Raw genomic sequence first — 12,327 nt, 5'->3', positions numbered from 1 at the left:
GATTGACGTGAAGGCTCTCTAAATATGTAGCTTTACCTGAAAAAATAAGCAGACGCTTTCTAATTCAAAACTAGAACGAAGCACAGTTTTATTTTCCAAAAATGGGGTCAAAGTAGGTATTAAAGGTATGTTTGGATATGTTCATTGATTCTGATGTTGGTCAGAACTCTAACAATCATTTTATAGAGCTCAGTAAACACACCAAAACAATAATTAAGCCTACTGAATACAAAAAAAATCCACCTGTTGTTCTGGATCTATTTCTTAAGGGAAACCCTCGATATTTTTATTGTTTTCTTTTCTGTTTTTTAGGTAGCAGTGACACCCACATAACGGTCGACCCTTTTAAAAGAACAGCTCGAGGGTTTGCTGTAATGGTGGCAGACAGTCTGTGGGATAAAGTGGTTAAAGAATTTAAGATGAAAAAAGACGCAAATTGTTGTTAATATGCCCAACAGATCTGGGTTGTTAATAGTAACAGTATCAGAGATGTGTTTTTGATGTAGTGTGCTCATTATTGACATGTTTAACTCTTTAGAATGGATTCAATGCTAATTTTATGTGTATTGCTCTGTAACGACCCCCCGGGGTTCCACTCTGTGCCTCCTGTGGTTTCTCGATGCCCACTTCACTTATGAAAGCTCACATGAGATTAGGAATTAATGCACAGCCGGAGACGGTTTAATGAGGGGATCACCTTCACACCAGCACAACAGAGATGTTTAGGGAGAGAGGTTTCTGGTGCAGTAATGGAGCTGAAAATAAAATGTGTTGCTTCATCAAGAGTTTTTATTTTATTTTAGAAAGCGCGGCTGAAAGCAGAGTGAAAACTTCCTGATAGACGCTGTAGACCTGTCATTGTCTGACGGACGTACTTGGCCTTGGCTTCAGCGTCCTCGTAGACTTTATTTGAAACGTCGTCCAGTCCACCAATCAGGTGCTTAAATGAGCTGAGGCGAGACAGAGAGAGAGAGAGAGAGAGAGAGATAAATTATATTAATTTCAATGATCTGAGAACCAACATGACGTTCGGTCCATTTCAGAAACATGCCAACAGGACAGAGCCCCAGTAAAGCTGAACTCAGTGAGGGTTAGTGTTGCTCTTAAAGGACTAACTCTGCCTTTAACCACACAGCATTCCCGAGAGGACCTCGGCAGTGAAAAAGGAAAATTAATGTGTAAGACTGAGATTTAACAGCTGTTGAAGATGTAGAACTCCCTCTGTAAGGACTCAGACTGGTTTTAGGTAGCAGTGAGGAGCCACTGGAGAAATGTGAGGATGACCACAAGCTCCACAACAATCTAGACAGGTTTTGTTACTTATTTGTAGCAATTAGTATATGTCGTTTGCCCTGAAAGCCAGCAGAGGGCAGTATCGACTTAAGAAAGATGTGCCAGCTTTTTCCACGGTTCAAATCTAATGTTTGGAAAACGGTCAGGCTTTAAAGGAGCAACTTGAAAAGACTAATCTGAACCCAGGGCAGACAGACGTTGTGTCCAGGTCTGTTTGGTTCCGAAACTACTGAGAACACTCACTCTCTGTCGATAACCAGGCAGGTGACGGGCTCAACTGCGATCACGTTGGCTGTTCTCACGTCTTCCCTGTGAACACACACAGACACACACATATGCACAGCATTATTGGGGATTAAACCACCAGCCTAGTAGATAACTGTATTCAGAGCACTGGAGAGTCTATGACCACTGATAAAGTTCTCACTTTAAGTAAACTGTCTGAGATCAGTTCAAATGTGTTCCCAATTTTCCAAAAATCACAACTTTCGAAATATTCCGTCACAACAAACTTTTTCATCAACTTCAAAAGTCTTTGTTTTCCAACTTAAGCAAACTTCAAAAACAAAAATGGAAGAGGTGTATGTAAAACATTCTGAAAACTGTGCAGCGCCTCGTGCACATGGACATGAAGCCAGGCAGCGAGCTGTCCATCAAACTCTTAATAAGACGTTGCGTCCAATGGGCTGACGGACGGACATGGAGGTGTTTGAACGGTCCATTGTAGGGAAGGATGCTTCGATGACTTGATGGAGCTGAAAGGTGGAGTGACATTGGTTGTCTAGGGCAACATGGTCTTACCCCTGCAGCGCTCGCTCTCCAAACCAGTCCCCTCTTCCGAGCTCCCTCAGGTGAATGGCCTCCTGATTGGCTGAATCCCCCTTAGTCACATTCACCTACCAGGAAGTGTGATTAATCAGCAGGTTTTCTTAAAGTAAATGATGATGTCACGGTCATTTAATAAGAGGAGAGCGGACTAACCTTCCCCTTGCTGATGATGAAGAAGGTGTCTCCTCGTGCTCCTTGTCGGATGATGTACTCTCCGTCGTCATAGTGAGTCTGGACACAGAGCAAACTGTCTGATTGGACGATTCACAGCAGACGAAGGAGAGACGATGAGCAAGATGGCGGACTCACCTCCTCCATGACGTCTGCCAGCTTACTGAGGGTTTCCTCTGAAAGACCCTGGAAGGTTGGAACGCTGCGCAGACAGAAATTCATTCTTAATTTATCTTAAATCGGGAATTCCACATTTGAAGTGTTTGCGTGGCTTCAGTTGGTGCTTGTGGTTTCTGGATGCTCAACTGAAAAATATTAAATATTTAATAGAAATGTTCTAAAGCAGCCTGCACATCAGCAGCTGCATCTGCACGGAGGGAACGTTTTGCTTTGGAGAACTTTTTCCGTCCAAAACAATGTACTTAGTGAATTAAGCTGGTTCTGCAGCCGCTGACTGTATCCGTGCGTGTGTTGATGAGATCGTGCGTCTCTTAAGGCAATCACCTCTTCAGGAAGTCCATGTACTCGGAGTGTTTGATGAGTCCGGTTCTCATCATGATGGTCTGAAAGCACTGCCGGTCGATGGCCCACAGCTTCACATGGATCAGAGCTGAAACACACAATTAGAGCTGAAACACAGAGCTGCTGGTTCTGCATGCTTGTGTTTAGAGTTGTGTGCATGTGGGCTTTTATGTTCCTCTTTAAACTGTGTGTTAGCATCAGGTGAGACCTGAAATCGTGCCACGTTGTGCGTGCACAAAACAGGCACAGGTCGTCATGGAAACCACACACTTCTCTGTGTGTGTGTGTGTGTCAGATGTTCAAATCTGCAGTACAGGTGTAATCAGGCGTTCAGGTTCTGTTTGTGACCAACAGACAAACTTTCATGTGATCTGGACTACTTTTACTGTGAGCACTGAGTTGATGTTGTTGCTTAGTAACAAATTTTAGTCTGTTTAACAGCAGGGGGCTTTTTTATGCAACGAGCAAACACCGGACCTTGGTTTTACATCGCTCAACCTATTTGACCCGTCTGTGAACATCAGTTAGTATTTTTTAAATTTTTTTTTTTTGGTGGTGGTGGCATATTTCAGGCTCCTGGTGACATCTTCCCTCTGAGATCTGCTGAAACTCATCAAACCTACGTTAGAAACATCAGCCGAGACTGAGAGATGCTGCAACAGGGAAGCCAAATTCATCACTGACAGAGTAGCCTGACTAACAGAAACCAGAGAAGGACATGGATTTTATTTTCAAGTCATAAAATAACTAGAAAACCTTCGGGGGCGGGGAGAAACCAAGAGATTACTTTAACATGTTAAAATGTTGATTCCTGAAACTGACACTTTGCTCACTTTGCTACTGAAGCGATCTATTTAAAACAATAAGAGATCGTCTTTGATTGAGTTTGGATGGTCTCTCTCTGCGATCTGAGCCTGAAGTCCACGATGAGTTGCAGCCTGACCAAGTCAGCCCGAAGTCCTTAAAACCGGATCAATCTCTGCAGAGTCAAACTACAGACCTTGGTCTGAATAAAACCAAAATCACCAGACAAACCCTCTTACACCTGTTTACGACAGAGAGGTTCAGATTTCTCTGAGGGCTCTGCTCCAAGGTGATGCAGGTTCAATTCCCCGCACAGCCGGAACCGAGGACAAAGGGGGTCGGGAAATAACTGTGACTGAACCACAGCACATCCTCCTGAGGAATCTGTGGTAGTTTCAGATTGTGGCACAGAGTCCTTCATCTCGGAAATCTCTGAAGGAAACATCAAAACCTGACTGAAACAGGCAGGAGAGAAGGAAAGACAGGAAGACGTGGAGGACGGATGGAAAAGTAGGACAGAGGGAACACGACACAGATGAAACGAAGAACAGAATAAATTTAACAGGAGTGAATGCAGCAAAAGAACTGATAGTGATTTAGGAAAGAAATGGGATGAATAAAAGAGAAAGAGTGAGTATAAAATAGAAAAATATAAAGTTAAACCAAGGGGTAAAGACAACTCCAGGGTTAGGAACTGAAGGAAAGTCCTCACAAATTCACGAAAGGTGAGCCAAAACTTGTTACATTCCATAATCCTCAACAGGTCCACTGACAGACCTGGCTGCCATGGTAACAATGCCTCCACCTAAAGTTGCAGGCGGTTACTGTGGAGACGCAGGAACTCAGAAACTTCCTGCACTTTAATGATGTTTGTGTGAGAGAGACTGTATTTATTTTACTTATTTTATTTTTTTTAGAGAACACCAACACATCGATTTCCATCAGCCACAGCAGTGAGGATGGCTTTCTGCTTCCCTGTCACTGTGAGGCCTGCAGGCTGCAGGATGGAGAGTAAATGATCACATTCAGAGGTTAAGTGAGTGTGATTTTGTGTGGGGGCGTGTGCAGGCGTGTGTGTGTTGGTGTGTGGAGGTCCAGAAAGCACAACGTTTGTCTCTATGTGTTTATCGCAATGTGAGCAAGTGTGAGGGGAAGAGAAGCTCTACTGGGTTATAAATAAACTCTGTGCGGACATGTGGGCGCTAAGTGAGGAGGTTTCTGTGGCTCGAAGAGCTCAAATCGGCATTAAAATTATTTTCTGAAAGCCATAAATGTATTTTTGCTTTTAATAAAGACACTTTACAACTGGAACCCGGAAACAATTGTAAAAAGTGAAAACAGGAACCGCAAACTCAGATCATGTTCTTTTTTCTTTAAACTACTAAAACCTTCTGGGTGTTTTGAAGGATGTCAGATTCTCATGATGCCCTTGGATATACTGGTGGATTCTATTATTTTTTTTGTTTGTTTGTTTGATTTTTTTCACTTAACAGTTTCCTGTTCTTGTTCTGGACTAACTCACCAAGAGAAAGCACTATACCATGTCCAGAAACAATGCATATGCTTTTTATAACCAGTAGTAAAATTGGCAGCATGGCAATTAAGCCCTTTGTTTTCAATGAAATGTTGATTATTTAGTCGAGAGCCTCTAATTCTGGCTGGACCACTACAAAACTTTTATGCCCTTCAAACATAAGGAATATTTTTGTAAAATAAAAGATCTTCAAACTACTTCAAATCTAAAGCTGTGTGAATAATTTTGACTTTAATTTCATATTTATGGAAAATTGTGAAAGAAACAACACTAACTGATGCACAACAGTGTCTCCCTTTCCTTGGATTCTTCCCAGCAACGGTCCTCAAACCTGAGGTTTAGACCCAAACACCATGTGGTAGGTTCCACAGATCAATCCATTGATGATACCCACGTATCGTTGCAGGGTCATGTGGGCTAGAGGGATGGCGCTTATATCCAGTTGTCTTTTGGACAAGACGCGGGGTACATCCTGGACAGGTCACCAGTCCAACAAAGGACAACACAGAAACAGACAGGACAATCAACCATAGACACACAAATTCATACCTAAGTACACTCATGATGGGGGCAATTTAAAGTGATCACAATTTTTTTGAGGTTTTGTTTCTGACTTGATTGGCTCGTTGTCTTGATAGTTGTGACACCTAATGAAGATGTCTGGCGCAGATCGTGGAAAGAAACCTTCTGAGCTCAATCAAAGACGATCTCTGAGAGTGATGCATCACTCTGCGACATCGTTGTAAAACACCAGAGTTTCAGCAACAGCCGCGTGAGACATGATGTGCAATAACCTGCAGCGATTAACACCACTGTTAATCCCTGCAACATTTTTTCGCCACACAAAGGTTTCCAAATGTTTTATGACTTGCAAATAAAACCAGTTGGCTAATCTGTCTCCTTCTCTGAAAACTCTCTGTCTGAGCTGAGTTTTCTTCCAGTCTGAGTAATGTAGAGTTGGACTTTAGAGGGAAGCTGGCGTATCTGGAGAGAACCCACGCATATATGGGGAGAATATGCAAACTCCATGCAGAAAGACCCCTGTAGGCCAAGATTTGGACATTTGCTCAGTGTTCTCAGATGGGCTAAGTAGAGCTCTTGGTATCTTTTAATCTCTGCCAGTTTTACATTTAGACAAAAAAGATACAAAGTTTGAAAAGACCAGACCGAGGCTCAAACACGTACGGGAAGAATCATTTGTTGAGGTTTGAGTCAGCGCAGTACGGTTGAAGCATAATCAGATCTGATAATGAAGACGCATACTTAGAGCCGTGTTATGAAATGAAACAGAGGCGATTTAATGCAGCGGGCTGACTGTGTTAATGTGAGAAACAAGCAGAAAGCGTCTAAAAATGCAAACAAATCATGTGGAACCCAGCCCTGTTGCCAAGAGACGCACAGGTGCCAAAACGGGTTGGCCGGACCGGATGGTGTTGCTTGGCAACAGCTGCTTAGCGATCGTTCCACCAGGAAGAGCTGACAGGAAGTTGGACGTGCACACTTAGACACGGCGGTGCTGTCGGATGGTGTTCAGATTCGTTTCTTCAGCTGAACTCCGATCGGCTCCCTCTGGATGCCCGACTCCTCCGGCTCCACGTTGGTGAAGAAAACACCAGCAGGGAAGTTGATTAAAGCAGCACTATTTCAGGGTGTTTTTTTTTTCTTTTTTCTTTTTTCTTTTAACTCGGAAACATTGGTTAGAGTCGCATCAGCTCAATGCTGCCAAGTCACTCAGAGTCTCTAAACAGTTTCTTTGGATTCCCTCCTTATCAGGAGGAGAATCCAATCGAATCCCAGAAGAACGCACAGGAACCCTACCATCTGCCGTCTCAGTAGTCAGTCTGAGGCCAACGCCACAGATTGGAAGTTTAAATTTAAGCCTACAGAGCTGGAAAGAGTTGTTTCAGTTTAACCTCCTGCACAGATGTTGTTCGTGATACCCAGGCAAACATCTAATTTCATCAACAACAGTAGACTGTCAGCTGGTTTCAGCGCAGCAACAAAACAACACCGGGGGATCGCTTCCATTTTCAATCCTGTTTCTTTTCCCCTGTTTCGGGACGGGTCTTGCGACATGAATTAAACAAATCTGATCAGGTGCTTCTTTTCTTCCACATGATCTCTCTGCTGATTTTCTCAGAAAAAAACAGCAGCAAGAATTGAGACATAGATCAGTAGTTTTTTTTTTTTTTTACAATGTTGTTCCTGTTGATCTCCAACAGCATACTCACTCCTGACCGTGGCGGTCCGGGTGCAGTTGTAGAGGATGGCCAGCTCTCCGAAAACTTTCCCCGGTCCCATCGTGCACAGCTTCATCCCCTCTTTGGTCACCTCCACCTTCCCCTCTGGGTCAGACACACAGAAGACAATCTGTCACTGTCAAACAAACACTTCTGCCCAGACGCATCATGGGAAATATAGACCTTTGGTATTTGTTGGTCTCAAGTCAGTATGTAGAATTTTCCTCATTCTCGCGAAGAGTTCCAAGGAGGAATGAGAGTTTACGGTCAAAACTAGAATTAGCTGCAGGTGGACAGATTAAGCGCAGCATTTTTCTCTGGAATCATAACTCATACGGAGTCAATAAACCAATAAAAAATTCGTCTCAGTAGATTTTTCAGAACCAAAAGAAAAACAAAACTTAAGCGCTTTAGTTAGCAGCAAAAGTTAAGGTCATGGTTGATGACAAACCTACCTTCTCAGGCCATAAAGGCTTCTTTCTTTAGCTGAGTAACTTACATCTCTGTAAGTGTCCTACAATGGATAGGCATCAGTGACTTTCAGTAGCAACTCCCAGAATACGGGCCCTTCCAATCCACTCCTCAAGGTCCAGTGTCCTGCAACTTTTAGATGAGTCTCAGCTGAGTCAATTGATGAGGTCATTAGCAGGACTTTGAAAAAACTTGACTGAACTGAGGAGCTAATACAGCCATTTGAATCTGATCTTTTGAACCAGCTACACATCTAAAAGTAATAGAACGCCAGCCCTCAAATCTAGTCCTTAAGGGCAAAGAAAATCGTTGCTATACTTTTATTTGGTGCAGAGATTTTAAGTCCTTAAGGACTGGATTTGAGGACCCCTGTCCTAGATGCTATATCTGTAGTGTAAGCATTGAAGTCTTTGTTTGTCCAACTTAATGTTTCCCTCTCCAACCTGAATATTTAGTTTAGACACAGCTGACTCGGCTCTATCGCCTCGTGCTGTCCAGTCAGAAGTCTTGTTACGTTTAAGGGAGAACGCTTTCAGCCCAGAGATTTTTTCTATCCTTGTGTCACTTTTCTTTGTGCGACACAGGGTGCTTGGCATTTGGACTCTACTAACACTGACACTAATGAAGATGGATTAATACAGCTGGGAACAGAAATGTCAGGGCAATCAACAACACAAACACACCTGCATGATGTGGTCCTCTGTGTGAACTGAAGGTGTGTTGAGCAACATTCAGGGAACTGACGTAACCTTAAGACGGAGTGTGTTTGTGTTTAATCGTCTCGCTTTGACATTAACTGACATATAACACTGGTGGACACAATCAATAAATCAAACTGATCAGTAGAACATCTCACAGAAGATTAACACTCATACTTACAGGAAGATGGAGAAGCAGAGTTAAATTGACAGAGAAATTCTGAACCAAACTTGGTATTCTTATTTGTTACTTGAAAGTCATAATTGTCTGTTAATATTTGAACTGACTGGATTTATGGTGCTCCATTAAATCTGAGACCTGAGATCTGGAAGAAGGTCAGAGGTGAGTCTCTGCCTCCTGCAGTATCCTGGTGTTCCTGACTGATGGCAGGATGGAGCCAGAGATGAAAAGACGGATAAGGCTCCATTTGCAATAATGAGGGTGTTGCGCCGGCCTATCAAGGTCTATCATCTATTATCAAGAAAGAGCTGAGCTGGAAAATAAGACTCTGGGTATTACTGTCCCATTTGCGTTTCAACCCTCCCCTATGGTCCTCAGATATGGATTATGACTTGAAGAACCAGATCCAGGATACAAGTAGCTGAAATTAACTCCCTCTTTAATGAAGACTGAATCCTGCCTTAGGGATAAGAAGAGGAGCTCCGTCAAGGAGAGCAGAATTGCTTCTCCTCCACTTCAAAAGCAGCCAGCCAGCATGATTAATTTGATCAAAATTCTTCCCTATGGACGATTTCTAGATGTTGGCTCACAAAAAGGAGATCCCAGTACAGACTCAGACTGTAAAATCACTCTGGTTTTTTGGGGTCCCCCAGAGGAAGGAGCTCCATCTGAGAGAGGGACATGTGAATTTACATACATGACCTTTAACCTTATTCAATGCAGACAACTTGAGGGTAAAGCAATGATGGCTCAATAGATTATGGGGATATAAATGTGTTTTTAAACCGTTCTTAGATTTGTGCTTTTAAGCATCTTTGTAACTATTATTAGCATTGGTGCAGTAATCTAAGTGTACAATTCTTTCTCCACCAGAGGGCACTGTTGTCACAGCTAAGAAATGCTAAATCATAATGACTTGTAAGAAGAAGAGCTACTATTGGAGCATTAATGCTGCGTTCCACATACCCCGGAAGTCGTATATGGGTTTTGACGCGAGACCGACGATAACAACATTCCAATTAAGAAGTCAGAATTTCAACATGGCGGCGCTCGTAGATGTTGCTTGTTTAAAAACATCAGCTTAAGCTTTACTTTCCATAATCAAACCCCACATTTAATTTCTTCAGTTTAAAGTTACAGGTGCGACATGTAACATTGATTTTAGACACATTCTTGCATGAAAACATTGAGATGCTTCCAACTCATCTTGCTACTGTTGATGCGAGAAACGGCCATATTGAAACCAAGTCAGTTTCAATATCGGGGCTGTCCCAGTTTCCCATTAGGAAATGTGACTTTGTTGGGAATTCTGGTCGTTTTTCTTTTTCAGCTGGAAAGTTTGAATTTTAAAGTTCTTAGTAAAACTGGAATGCAGCATAAGGAGCAAGACTATGTTTCGTCTTGTCAACTCTGCCATCAGGAAGTGGGTCTTTCATATAATGTATCAACTATAACTGCTGAAGAGCATTTCATTGGAAAACCTTTCAAAAGGGGGAGAACAGAAGCTTTTTAAGTCCATGAACATGAATTACTGAAATGTAATACAAATCAAAGGGAAAGACAGGAAGTCAGAGGGAAACTTCAAGTGTTATGTTTTTAGGAGAATTGTAGAGGAACTATCTCCTCTAAAATTCTTCTATCTCCTCTAAAGCTTCACTGGCAACTGCAACTTTAGTTGTACCGTCGGTGAGCTCCACCTCTCATCCACAACAGAGCTTTAAAGTCTGGTTGTTTGTGTTGCTGCAGAAGAGCTGCAGCAGATTTCCTCTTCGCTCAACAGCAGATTCAGTTCAGATAAAAACGTGATGACTTATGGAGCTTTTCCAAGAAGGAAATATGAAATCATGTAAGCTGGTTTTGTTGTTGTCGTTGTTTTATACCTTGTAGGAGAAAAATTATCTGCTTGGCATCACACACACACACACACAACAAACAAAACCACGTGCACACAGAGCAATAATTAACCCTGCCGTGTCTCTAACACACACAGCAGATGGAGACAATCGTTTTATCGAACAGGATAAACATACCCAGGATCTTTTGCCATAATCACAGGCTGTAATGATCATCGCGCTGAAAAAGACACACATACACACGCACTCATCGCAGGCTGCAGCTGAACCCTCATCGGGCGCTCCAAGATCTGATTCAGATCCTCCAGTAGCTGAAGGACTAAAGAACCAAAGAAGAACAAAAGTCGGTAAATGCATCAGACTGGATCGTCTTTCAACATTTCTAACAGTCAGAACTGGTCTTTGGGAAACATAGCAGCTATAATAACAACAGTGTGAATTTACAGTAACTACGGTTACAACAGTCCTTGTTTGATTGTCTCTGGAAGTGCTGAATGAGAACAAATTAAGTGCTGCAGTTATCAGCATTGACCATGTTTACTGTATGTTTATATTGGAAATATCAGACTGAGATTATTTGGGGTTTAACGACTCAAACTGTTAACTGCTACTGTTTGTTTTGGTGCCCGGTGCCTTAATCTCTGTAAGCCCAACTGTGACTGTGCACACAGTTTTCTGTGTGATTGAGAGTCTTCTGTGTATTAGAGTCTCATGATCCCAGAACAGTATTCTTAACAGAACTGGAAACATGCAACTGCTTCTGCTGATTTCAGCCCAACAGCGGAAAAAAGGGAGGAAAGAACAACAAGAAACAGAAATAGAAAAGAAGAAGCAGGAGATGCGCAAGGTGAGAGGTTTGGACTGCAGCCCCCCAGCAGTGTCTCCTCCCGTTTTCAAGCCAGCGAACACATTGCTAAGTCATCACATGTTAAATGTGGCTCTTCTAGAAGTTTTAGTGAAAAATCAGCTCATTTATATTTTAAAGAAAAGTTCCTTTAGAAGAAAAAGAAATGCTGAGACGTCTGTTCCTTCCTCTCTTGTCTGTGTTTGACTGCTAGTCTAAACTCTCTGAGCGAACCGAATTATTTCACCAGAGGATGTGTTCCCACCAGGAAAGTCCGCTTTGGTCCTTCGTTTGCTTCAGACCAAAAGCAGAGTTAATTTTGTTTTTGCTTTTACATTGAGCCTTTTTTGCTTTCTTTTACTATAAGTTGCAAACACAGCAACGTGGGTGACGATCGTTGCTCCCATTTGACAGAAATTACTTGCTGTGTTTTTGTTGTGCACAATTGTGTGTTTCTTACATTGAATGTAAATAGCAGCTCATGCAACGCTGGTTCCACAATGCGGTATTTCTAACTTTGCAACGCCGTCTGCAAACGGAAGCTGCGAGCCAAAAGAGACAACATGCAGAAAACAGCAGGTCAGGTACGGCTTCGGTTTAATCGGCAGTAGCGCTAGCAACTGCCCGGCAATAGTGGCTCATAAAGTCCAAAACTACATGGCAGCCGGTGTGGATTCACACCAGAAGTGAACCGCACCAGAGTTTGTTTGAAAGCAGACTGGGATCGACTCAAACAGCGGGTATCGGCCCGGTCGTTTGGTTAAACCAGATGAATAATAGGACTGAAATCAGAATTGACAAGCAAACTAAAAAAAAAAATAAAATAAGAGGAGTCTGAGCTCCTGTTTATGTTTCTCTTCAATTAAAATCCACAGCATCCCTCAAATG

At 42.5% G+C, this 12,327-nt stretch overlaps 1 protein-coding gene across 1 annotated transcript in view; it reads right to left on the bottom strand.

Moving 5' to 3' along the window:
• LOC102224587 (cGMP-dependent protein kinase 1) overlaps window positions 1–12,327 on the bottom strand; it is a 45,503-nt gene that overhangs the window by 10,643 nt on the left and 22,533 nt on the right. The window contains exons 3-9 of the mRNA XM_005806712.2: window positions 7,384–7,497; window positions 2,797–2,902; window positions 2,431–2,494; window positions 2,275–2,352; window positions 2,095–2,189; window positions 1,537–1,602; window positions 876–950 (exon numbers count right to left, since the gene is read on the bottom strand). Coding sequence (XP_005806769.1) covers window positions 876–950; window positions 1,537–1,602; window positions 2,095–2,189; window positions 2,275–2,352; window positions 2,431–2,494; window positions 2,797–2,902; window positions 7,384–7,497 — 598 coding nt within the window. The remainder of the gene's footprint in view (window positions 1–875; window positions 951–1,536; window positions 1,603–2,094; window positions 2,190–2,274; window positions 2,353–2,430; window positions 2,495–2,796; window positions 2,903–7,383; window positions 7,498–12,327) is intronic.

The sequence above is a fragment of the Xiphophorus maculatus genome, chromosome 10 (assembly GCF_002775205.1).
Source record: "Xiphophorus maculatus strain JP 163 A chromosome 10, X_maculatus-5.0-male, whole genome shotgun sequence".
Taxonomy (NCBI): Eukaryota; Metazoa; Chordata; class Actinopteri; order Cyprinodontiformes; family Poeciliidae; genus Xiphophorus; species Xiphophorus maculatus.
The sequence above is the reverse complement of the archived record's forward strand: the minus strand, read 5'-3'. Positions and strand labels throughout refer to the sequence as shown.